The sequence below is a fragment of the Malus domestica genome, chromosome 14 (genome assembly GCF_042453785.1).
Source record: "Malus domestica chromosome 14, GDT2T_hap1".
NCBI classification, from domain to species: Eukaryota; Viridiplantae; Streptophyta; class Magnoliopsida; order Rosales; family Rosaceae; genus Malus; species Malus domestica.
In genome coordinates, this window is record NC_091674.1 from 18,099,630 (window position 1) to 18,111,664 (window position 12,035).

Genomic DNA, 12,035 nt, shown 5'->3' on the forward strand with positions numbered 1-12,035 from the left:
AGTGTAGGAGAGGTAACAGTGGATGTTTTACTTGTGGGCAGATGAGACATAGAGCTATAAATTGTCCCCAGAGTTATCAGAGGCCTCAGCAACCTTCTATGCCATCACCGGCCCCGATCTAGCAAGTTCCAGGGTCTGGTAGTTATGGTCAGATGGGTCGAGGTGATGCTTACCATTATTAGGGCGATGCTGCTCCTTATGCTTCAGGGCAGTATTAGTATTTGCAGGATCCTTATTACTAGAGTGGGCATTCTCAATATCCTGGAGGGTATACACAATATCCTCCCATTCCAGCTGGTAGATCTCAGTGGTACCAGGGAGGACAGCCCCAACAGGTAGAGATTGCTTCCAGCAGTGCATGATCTTTAAGGCAATCTGGTCAGCTAAATCAGGGGCAAAGTGTGCAGAGACGTGGAAATCAAGCTAATAGAGGTCGTGGGGGACGACAACAAGCCCAGGGACGTATTAACAATATATCTCTGCAAAATGCTCAGAATTATCCGGACTTGATCATGGGTACGTTAAACATTCTTGGTCACTTTGCTAGAGTTTTAATTGATTGTGGTGCTACGCATTCTGTCATTTCTCATACATTTGCTCAAGTGACGCAACCTCATCCTACGCCTCTAGGGTATGATTTAGAGTTTGCTATGCCTAAAGGGGAGAGATGCTATGTTGATTGTGTATATCCAGGATGTCCAGTGATGGTAGAGGAGGTGGTTATGCCAGCTAATCTTATCCCATTAGATATCGTTGATTGTGTATATCCAAGATGGAGAGGAAACCTTACTTGTTAATTTTCAAGTCAGGCCATTTTTAATTGATTGTGTACTTGAAGCCAAGATGGATGATGAAGAGACCCAAGAAATAATTCAAGCAAGGAATCAGGGGAAAAAGAAAGACTTCAGAATTTGGGAAACTGATGGCATGCTTATGTAGGAAAGTAGGATGTACGTGCCGAATAATATGGAATTAAAGAAGGAAATTCTTGATAAAGCACATATTTCAGCTTATGCAATGCATCCAGGAGGTACTAAAATGTATCATACCATTCGACCATTTTACTATTGGCCAGGTATGAAAAGAGAAATTGCTGAATATGTGAGTTGGTGTGTCATTTGTCAGCAAGTCAAAGAGAAAAGAAAGAAGCCTTTTGGTTTGATGCAGCCACTTCTCGTTCCACAGTGGAAATGGGAAAATATTACTATGGATTTTGTGTACAAGTTTCCTCGTACACGTAATGGTTATGATGGCATCTGGGTGATAGTTGATCAACTTACTAAGTCAGCACATTTTATTCCTGTGAGGGAGAAATATCCTTTAAGCCGATTATCTGAATTATTTATATCGAAGATCGTGAAGTACCATGGGATTCCAATTAGTATTATCTTGGATCGGGATCCTAAATTCACTTCTGAGTTCTGGATAGCATTCCAGGAAGCTCTTGGTTCAAGATTACTTTATAGTACAACATATTATCCTCAGACAAATGGACAATCAGAGAGGACTATTTAGACGTTGGAAGATATGCTGAGATCTTCTTGGTGATGCTTGGCATAAGCGGTTGGATTTGATGGAATTTGCCTACAATAACAGCTTTCATTCAAGTATTGGTATGTCACCATTTGAGGCACTCTATGGTAAATCTTGTCGTACACCTTTGTGTTGGTCGGAGGTTGGTGAAAGAATTTTGGTGGGCCCTGAGATCGTGGATGAGACTACGCATAATGTTCAGGTGATTAAGTCTAACCTGAAAGTAGCCCAGGATCGACAGAAGAGTCTAGCAGACAGACATGCTACTGACCGGATGTATAATGTAGGTGATTGGGTATTTCTAAAGTTATCGCCATGGAGAGGTGTAGTACGGTTTGGAAAAAAAGGCAAGCTGAGTCCTAGGTATATTGGACTGTATATGATCACCGAACGAGTCGGTGAGGTTGCTTATAGACTTGAGTTGCCTCCTGAGTTATCCAAAGTGCACAATGTTTTTCATGTCTCTATGCTCCATCATTACATCTCAGATCCTTCTCATGTGATACCTCCTCAACCATTGTAAATTAATCCAAATTTGACTTATGATAAGGAGCCAGTGACGATATTGGATTGGAAAGATAAAGTTATGAGGAATAAGACAGTGCGCCTAGTGAAGGTTTTGTAGAGGAATCACTTGGTGGAAGAAGCCACTTGGGAGACAGAGGATCAGATGAAAGATATGTATCCAAGGTTGTTTTATGATTGTTAGTGGATTGTAATTATTGTGAAAATTTTGGGGAAAATTTTTTCTTAAGGGGGTAGGTTGTCACAGTCTATCCCGAATTATTTCATCGGCGGTGTGAAAAGACTAAAGTACCCTTGAACATTACGTGGTGTTGTGTAGATTGGGCTAAGAAAAAAAAGGGGCCAGTTAGCTCTATTCCTAATTAATTGGACCTAATTAAAACTTAAACTTTTGTTTGTTTTGATTGGTGACTCAGCTGGACCACACACATTCACACAAACCCTTTCCCATTGACCTTCTATCTCTCATTCCCTCGAATTTTCTGCCATTTCCATACACTTGTATGGACAACACCCAAACCAGACCCTATCTTCACGGATTGACATCGATGAGGTTGTTTATGTGTTCCTCATGAGTCCAGATGGTCATCCATGCCCTTAGTTTGACGTGAAGACCTTGTTTTCCCGAGAACCAGAAATCCCAGTTTTGAGGCAATGTTCATGTGATCGTGAATGTGAAGTTTTTAGGAGATTTTAAGCTACTAGTGAGCCTTAGGACGTCTTTGTGAAGCTTGGAGTAGAAAAATGAAGTGTTTTGGACGTCGGGAAGTTGAGTTTGGCAAGTTTCAAGTTTGGCCGGATTATCAAGGTTTCTCTGGCGAAATCTCATGGATTTCAGGACTTTAAATTGGTAAGGTTTTGTTCTACTCATTGTAAGCTTCATTTTGGTACAAAGTTTGTGAATTTTGGTTGAGAATCGAAGAAGATATGAAGGTTTGATTATTTTCCCAGTTTCTAGCTATAGCAGCGGCACCGGCGAACCAAAGAAGAAGGAGAAGAATATTTCGTCAAAGTTGACAGAATATTCTGACGCCGTCAGGTATAATTAACGGCATATTCTAGTTTTTAACAGAATATTCCCTAACGCCGTTAGGGAATCCGTTTGGTGTGCTAGGCACGTGCCTGCATGTGAACCGCGTGTCTGGCCATGCCTTGGCCGGTGCGTGAGGGCGCGTGGGGTCATGAATTTTTTTTCTAAAAATATGGGGATATTTTTGAGGTTGAGTAGATCATGGTGGTATATTCAAATACCCCATTTGAGCAATGTATGAGAAGTTATTTCCTAGTTTTGTGTATGTGCTTAAATAACGTTTATTCAGTTATTTCGCATATAGGTGAGACATATCTTGAGGACGAGCACCATCAATCAAGGTTTGGGGGCTATGACCCTTCGACATATCACTGAGTTGGATTTTGGTTTTCCGTATATACCTATATACTTGAGATTTTTCCCAGAAAATGAATTTGAATGATTATACGTTTTGAAATGCCATGCAAAGTATCTGCCTATTTTATTTATGCATTAGTAGTTGCATATATTTATGATTGGTATAGCAGACGCTCAGGTAAGTGCCAGGTAAGTTCATAAATTAAAGATATAAGATTGCTTCAGTTATGCGAGATAAGATGTGATGTATTGAGAGCTCATAAACCTGCATCCTGGTGTTAGTGCTTTTGCCCAGAGTTAGGGCACAGTTCTTCATGTGATGTTCACCTCCCGCACCATATGCTCACCTTGGATCCAAGTTAGGTGCACAGGCTTGTCGTACAGACCATTTTAGGTGGTTTCGACTCGTAGGTGACCCGCGATTATTCGCACAACCTTCATGTGATCATAGCACTAGAGCATATTTATTTCACACCTAGTCTTGTCGCACAGACCACTTTAGGTGGTTTGGACTCGTGTTCAAGATTTGATTTGATGTGATTGAGATTGATTATGAGCTATAGACTCAGCCGTACAGATTGAGTTAGAGGGATTTGGCTGATGCGATATTTGACATTGATATATTTGTCTAGATTACTCATGGCATTGCATTGAGATACTCTGGCATGGTATACTTCTATGGATTTTCATCTCGAGTATGATTTATGATACAACTTATTATTACTATTATTTTCTGGGAAATTATACAGGTTTTACGGTGAGGGGTTAGAACTTTTGAGAAATGAAATAATTTTGAAAAGCTTTGTTTTTGCCCACTCACACTTTCTGTTTTGTGCCCCTCCAGATTTTAGGTAGAAGTGCTTTGGTGGCTCACGGGGATTTCAATGGTAGTTCTGACAGAACATCATAAATGTAGGATCACCATTGGGTGTTGTAAATTAGTACTTGTTCTGCTTGACTGTACTTAGGCTATTTATGCTTTGGTTGTGTATTTTACATTTAACCTCGCACTAGCACTTTATCTTAGCTAGTACTGCTAGTAGTTTGATTTTTATTTATTCATATTTCCCTTATATCTTTATTGCTTATGCACTATGCACATGGTTACGTCACTCCCACGTGATGGCCAGCACGCCCTGATTTAGGTCGGGACTTGTCAATATATGTGCATTCCATATTATCCTTATTTGTTGAGATCTCTTCAGTAGTAATTGACATAAGGACTTGTATGGAAAACCATATTTCGTCCAACATATATACATATCAATGAATTGATAGAAAATAAACCTAAGAAAACAATTGATCTAATACTAATACAAGAGCCATTGCAAGTCCAGAATCAAAGCCAGGATGCACAATTAAATGAAAAACATCTAATCCATAAGAAACACCTCCATTATTTGCTTCCTTTCTCTTGATCTCAGCCACCACATTCCTCGACTCATCTAATACCTTGCATGATCTGTGCGTGAAAGAACCTTCAATCATATATGTATGCCTTTTGTGGCCACATGCCTCTCGATACACATAAGCAAGTATACTCCTGGGATTGGTATTTAGCATGTTCTTGTTCTTCCTCACGTAAAACGTTGGCATACTTTTTGATGCTGCAAATGTTGATCTTGTTGGGTAACAATTGCCAGCTTCCCCGTCGTGCACAAACCAAGTATCAATTAGACTAAGCTTCTGCAAAGAAAAATAGTTAGTTAAGAATCGAGATCAAGCACAATTGTTCTTTTACTACTCTATTCTTATATATTTGTTTAATTTATGAGTATATATAAGCTCAAAAAATGTTTTTTGTTTTTTTTTAACAATCTGGCAACATATATTTCTGCATCTTATGATATGCAAGACTCATGTTGAGTCACATGGCAATCAAGGAAATCATGGTCACACATCTACCCTTAGATTTGATATCAAAGGTGGAGAATATACAATTGTGATTTTAGTGTTTGGTGACCTTGTATACTAGACCACCAGCACCAAGTGACTAAGAGAACGGATGTAGACTAAGCTTCTGCCAAGCAAACTGATGCCAAGATCAAACAAATTTGTTTTTTTTTTTTAACTCTCTTTTATTATAGATATACTTGTTAATTTATGAGGTTATACAAGCTCAAAAAAATATTCTCTTTTTTCTAACAGTCGACAACATAAAATTCTGCATTTTATGTTGTGAGACTCCTTGAGTAATTGTTCAAGTTGAGTTTTATCTGAACCTCATGACTCTGATTTACTACATCTATGATCACATGAATTTAATATCAAGATAAAGAATGAAAAATGTGTTTTAATTTCAAACTTGATATAAAAAACGATTGAGGGTGACCATGTATACTTGGTCACCAGCCATCAGATGACTAAGAAACTGGTGTATATTTACACACTCACACACTCACACACACACACACACACACACACACACAATTACGATATATACAATTGGGAATACATTTACCTTTCGGCGACGCATTGTGAGGACAGACTTTCCAGAGCCATCCATGAGAATGACTTCCTCAGGATGTCCGACGTAGTTGTCCACTCGATAAACAAGATCTCCATTTGAATCGATGACTGTGAACCCTTTACAGCTAATTAGAAGGGATTTTCTCCACACTGTTAATGATGTGCAAGCCTCGGAAGTACTATTACCAGTAGCCTTGTATTCTTGGTGGTCATGTTGTTCTTGATGATTATGGACAGACCTGGTCCTAGACAAAGATTTCCACATACGAACAATCCTCATTATTGATCTCTCTCTCTCTCTCTCTCTCTCTCTCTCTTTCTCTCTCTCTCTACTAAAAGGTAAACCTTAAGCAGGTTAAGGAAGCAGATACTTATAGCCCGAGAATGTTTGAGATATTAATGGTCTTACTAGTAGTAGAAAAATTCTGCGTTATGTACAGAAAAGCTGTATGAACAATCCCCCTTATAGTTAATCACGCAATATACATTCTGCCGTGGGGCATTTTAAATTCATAATTGTATTGTATACATCTATTGCATGAAACTTAACACTTTGTCGTATCATATTGGTCGTCACAAGTATGACACGTGTAGCTCAGAATGAGTGAGATCTGGGTTGTGCGTTTATATAAAATATACTGTGAAAGAGACAACTTGCCAGAAAAGTCATTGCTGGTTTCCTAGAGATACTTTGATGGGATTAATTCATATACTAATTGGTAATTAGCATAATCAGCATCAGAAATGTGACACGTATATGTTTTCTTAGGTGGTCTCCGATATTTCAACTTTTCTCTTTTGATTGCAGAGTTAGGTTTGTTTTTATTTAATCGGACATTCATGGGCACGAGACACAGATGGGAACCATAAAAGTTAGGGAGAGAACAGCTTGCATGGAGGCGTGAAACCCAGGAACATTATTGCTCAAGGTATTTCCGTGACCGTTCATTCAAACTAATATTACCGGTTATTTTATTTTATTTATTTTTTAAATACATTAACTTAATATACAAACATTTACAAATTAATTACCTATTAGATGATCCAATGATTTTTACTCTTTATTCCTCACACACTATTGTTTATATTTTGTCTTCAAACTGAAAAAAAAATCAAATGAGAAAGATAACGGACAAAAATGAATGTAATTGTTCAGAAAAAAAAGTATGTAGAAATCATTTCTTATATATAATTTCTTTGTGCACACCATACCATACACAACCTCAAAGTGGAGTCCAGCACTCACTATGTCGAATATATCACTCAGTAGGCCATGATAATAGTATTTCCAAGCCTTCGTAGTTTAGAGAATGCAATGTAGAAATACCCATAGTTTATTGCTTATCTCATAAATTATGATCAAATGTGTTTTACTAATTGGCTATGAAAAATGTTTTGGGCTCGTTTAATAACATTTGCTTTTTAATTTTGGTTTGGGTTGTTTTATACACATCCCACATTTTGTTGACTACACTCCACATTTACTTAGGGGAAAGAAGAAATGAAGAAGAGTGGATGAAAGATGTTGTGTGTGATATATGTAAGAAAAGTACAAGTAAACACATACAAAATGAGAACTAAAAACCAAAAACCAAAAATTATTCTGAATTGTTTTCGCTTTCAAGATTTTATTTTCATTTATTCTTTCTTATTTCTCCCCTCTTTATTATAACACTTCTTACTCCCTCATTTCTCCTATACAATTTTTTCTTATCTCAAAATAATAATAATAATAATAATAACTAAAACTAAAATAAAAAAGTTTATCATAAGGGACTTTAGTCCGTAGTGTTCACAATTTGTTGGCCCCGGTTCACTATTTATTTGTTTTTTCAAAAAGGGGAGAGTAAGCTGCGGAAAGTTTGGGTCATAACCTCTTTCAAAGTACAGAATTATGCTAGCTGGTATCATTTTGTAGATTATATAAAATTCATAGCAAGAATAAAAAGAGTGATGGAAACAGTTTAAGGAAAAGGATCTTCTATTACCACTCACAAATCAATAAAAAAAGGATCTTCTATTTTCTAAGTGGATTAATTCTTAAGCTTTTGGTGGGAAATTGCCAAGTGAAAAGAACGTTGGTTCAAAGTTCAAAGTTGTGAAGTGAAAAGTGGATCAGTTATTCACCACCCCTTCTCATAAAACAAATTGAAGAAGCAACAAGAGTAGTGCTTTTTGTCAGAGCCAGTAAGTATCTGTTCAATTTCCTCAGAATCAGGAAAATATTATTTTATTAGAATTTCTTGGAACTTTTATTTTGGTGACCATCACGTATATGTCTACTGTAGCAGCATCATCGGTCGTATCATAGTAAAACCGTCCTCTCGGTCGTATCAGAGGAAGGCGGACTCTTGCTCTTGCAGTCCAATATTTGTAATGCCTGATGACAACAAATGGGGTGGGACGAAATGTAGAACCCATCTCTTGTCCATTTACAAATTTCCATCTTTTGACATTGATGAGTCCTTTTAATACTATATATTCTACTTTATTCTTAGTATGTTTTGATGACGTTTTGAGTTTATTTCCAATGTAGGATATGTGACTTCTTCTTGAGTAAAAAGTAATCAAACAGATGAACTTTGGAGTGATTCCAATTGGAGGGTGTTCACAAGTCTTTCAACTTGTTAATATCAAAGTATCAGATTTTTCTACCAAGTAGTTTATTTATAGCGATGAAATAAATGAGCAGCGTGCAATGTTGTCAAAGTCACATTTGGGCTTATTTGGGATTTTTGGCATCCAAAATGGCCTTTTAAGGCTCTTTTGCAAATATGTTCAGAACATCATAAGCTTTAATTCAAGTCATTTTGGGCATGATTTGGAGCTATGATGGTCCATAACCGTGGCTAATACTCTACCAAGCTGATTTTCCATAATTGATTAGGATTATGTTTCCTAGTTTACGTTAACTTATTTTGTTTCTAGTTTTTAGAAAACATTTTCTAGGAAAGATTTTATTTTATAATAGTATAAATAAGGCTATTCAGCCATTACGGTTCTCTATGTACTACCTTGGAGAACTATGCTTAGAGAGTTTTTGAAGATTCAACTTTGTTTTACAAGGTGTTTTCTATCATTTTTTAATGATAATTTTTTTATTATGATTATGCATAACTAATTCTCTTTTGCTAAGGCGAGGCCACAAGTCTTCACAAGAATATATAGTTTATTTTTTATTTACTTATGATATTATGCATGTTGGTTTCAAATTATTAATCACCGTGTTTGAAACTATCTATTTGTCTTAATGCTTAGCTATCATTAGGATATTTAGAAAAGTAATTTTATGCGATTTTTGACACACCCCGACCTAAATCAGAGCGTGTTAGATGTCATGTGGGAGTGACATAACCATGTGCACAGTGCAGAAACAATAAGGATATAAGGGAAATACGAATGAATAAAAACCAAACTACTAGCAATACTAGCTAAGATAAAGTGCTAGTGCGAGATCAAATGTGAAATACACAACCAGAGCATAAATATCCTAGATGCAATCAAGCAAGACAAGTACTAATTATACAACACCTAAAGGTGATCCTACATTAATGATGTTCTGTCAGAACCCCCGTCGAAATCCTCGTGATCCACCAAACACTTCTACCTAAAACCTGGAGGGGCGCAAAACAAAAAGTGTGAGTGGATAAAAACAAAGTTTTTCAAAATCATTTCATTTTTCAAAAGTTCTAACCCCTCGCCATAAAACCGGTATAATTTCCCAAAAAATATATATGCTATATCAAAAATCATGCTCAGGATGAAAATCCATAGAAATATACCATGCCAAAGTATCTCAATGAAATGTAATAAGTAATTCAGTTAAAATATATCAATGCCAGATATCATATCAGCCGGCTCCACCTAACGTGACCTGCACAGCTGAGTCTACAACTCATAACCAATCTCAATCATATCAAATCCTGCACACGAGTCGGAACCACCTAAAGTGGTATGTACGACAAGACTAAGTGTAAAATAAATATGCTCTAGTGCTACGATCACGTGAAGACTATGCAAATGATCGTCGATCACCTACGAGTCGGAACCACCTATAATGATCTGTACGACAAGCCTGTGCACCTAACTTGGATTCAAGGTGAACATATGGTGCGGGAGGTGAACATCATGTGAAGGACTATACCCTAACTCTGGGCAGGAGCACTAACACCGGGGTGCAGGTTTATGAGCTCTCAATGCATCACATCATATCTCACATAACTGAAGCAATCTCATATCTTTAATTCATGAACTTACCTGGCACTTACCTGTGCGTCTGCAGCACCAATCATAAATATATGCAACTGCTAATGCATAAATAAAATAGGCAGATACTTTGCATGGCATTTCAAAATGTATAATTATTCAATTTCATTTTCTGCGAAAAACTCAAGTATATAGGTATATACGGAAAACCAAAAGCCCACTCATTGAATGTCAAAGGGTCGTAGCCCCCGAGCCTCGATTGATGGCCCTCGTCTTCAGGATAGGTCTCACCTATATGCAAAATAACTGAATAAACGTTATTTAAAGCACATACACAAAATTAGGAAATAACTTCTCATACATTGCTCAAATGGGGTATTTGAATATACCATCATGATCTACTCAATCTCAGGAACATCCCCATATTTTTAGAAAAAAATTTCATGACCCCATGCGCCGGCCAAGGCACAGCTAGACGCGCGGTCCAAGCGCAGGCACATGCCTGGCACACCAAACGGATTCCCTAACGGCGTTAGGGAATATTCCGTCAAAAATCAGAATATGCCGTTAAAGTTACTTGACGACGTCAGAATATTCCCTCAATTTTGATGGAATATTCTCCTCCTTCTTCCTTGGTTGTGCCGGTTACCGCTGCGATCGCTGGAAACTGGAAAAATTTAAAACTTCAATATCTTCTTCATTTCTTCACCAAAGTTCATGAAATTTGAACCAAATTGAAGCTTAAGATGAGAAGAACATATTCATATCACTTTCAAGCCCTAAAATCCACGGATTCTCGCTGGAGAACCCTCGATAATCCGGCCAAAATTTGAAACTCACGAACTGGGACTTCCCGACGTCCAAAACGCTCCAACTTTCTTCTCCGAGCTTCGTGAAGATGTTTTAAGGCTTCCTATAACTTTAAAACTCCAAGAAAACTTCAAAACCACAAGTGCATGAACAATACACAAAATCGGGGTTCTTGGGTTCTCGGGTTTTCGAGGGTTTCACGTCCAACCAAAGGTATAGAACAACTCCTGAGCTTACTAGAAGTTCAAAGATGTCAACTACACCCTCGATCTGTGACTAGAAGTGAAGGTTAAAGGTTGTTCGTACGGTTGTATGAAAATGGAAGAAAATCCGAGAGAGGGATGAGAGAGAAAGGTCAACGGGAGTTTGGATATGTGTGTGAGTGTGTGGTCTAGTTTTGGGTCACTAATCACAACCAAAACCACTAACTTCAAGTTCCAAAAACTTAGGAACTAACTAATTTAGTTTAAAACCCAAACTCAAGCCACAACACCACATAACGTACTCGACGTCCAAGGGCAATTTAGTCATTTCACACCATCGATAACAATAATTCGGGATGGGCTGTAACAATTTTGGTTGAAGGGTTGTCCCTGAAATTAACAAAGGCTTCTTGTAGTTAATAATTGTAAATTCACTGGGGATGAATACAATGTCTTAGGAGTTGCATGGGTTTTCAAGGGTTTTCATAAAGCTTAATAAGTCTTGATATTTATATTTGATTTAAATACCACATACGGATTGTATGTTTTATATATGTTCTAGATTGGGAGTCCAAGTAGAATATATTTAGGAAAACCTAACCTTCAAAATATGCATGTATAAGTCATAAGTAATTGAGAGAGTTATGTAAACTTGTTAAGGTGATGGTGGAACCCAAGTGCTTTTACAACTTGATTTTTACAAACTGTTTTCTTTTAGTTTCTTTAATCTTGCTTATGTCTTTAATACTTTTAATTAAATTCGTTTTAGTATTTTAAGTCATAAAATCCACCTTTTCTAAACTTCATTTTAAATAATTAATTAAGATTTGGTTTTTACAAAATTGTTTTAAATAATTCATGTGGGAATGACCTGGCATGGGTATTCTTACTACAACTATCTT

The 12,035-nt window shown here is 37.1% G+C and overlaps 1 protein-coding gene and 1 long non-coding RNA gene across 3 annotated transcripts; one reads left to right on the forward strand and one right to left on the reverse strand.

Moving 5' to 3' along the window:
- Nucleotides 1-2,660: 2,660 nt before the first annotated feature.
- LOC139191087 (uncharacterized) lies at nucleotides 2,661-4,507 on the forward strand. Of its 2 annotated transcripts, XR_011575225.1 has the most exons (4): nucleotides 2,661-2,908; nucleotides 3,010-3,097; nucleotides 3,393-3,429; nucleotides 4,290-4,507. It is a non-coding gene; the product is annotated as an uncharacterized lncRNA (long non-coding RNA). The 2 variants fall into 2 exon arrangements; XR_011575224.1 differs by lacking the exon at nucleotides 3,393-3,429.
- A 124-nt stretch (nucleotides 4,508-4,631) lies between these two features.
- LOC114821109 (protein LURP-one-related 17-like) lies at nucleotides 4,632-6,408 on the reverse strand. The gene is made up of 2 exons (XM_029092993.2): nucleotides 5,907-6,408; nucleotides 4,632-5,131 (listed from the first exon to the last, which is right to left on the reverse strand). The coding sequence occupies exons 1-2, from the start codon at nucleotides 6,192-6,194 to the stop codon at nucleotides 4,733-4,735; spliced, it is 687 nt and encodes a 228-aa protein (XP_028948826.1). The 5' UTR covers nucleotides 6,195-6,408; the 3' UTR covers nucleotides 4,632-4,732.
- Between the last annotated feature and the right edge of the window lie 5,627 nt (nucleotides 6,409-12,035).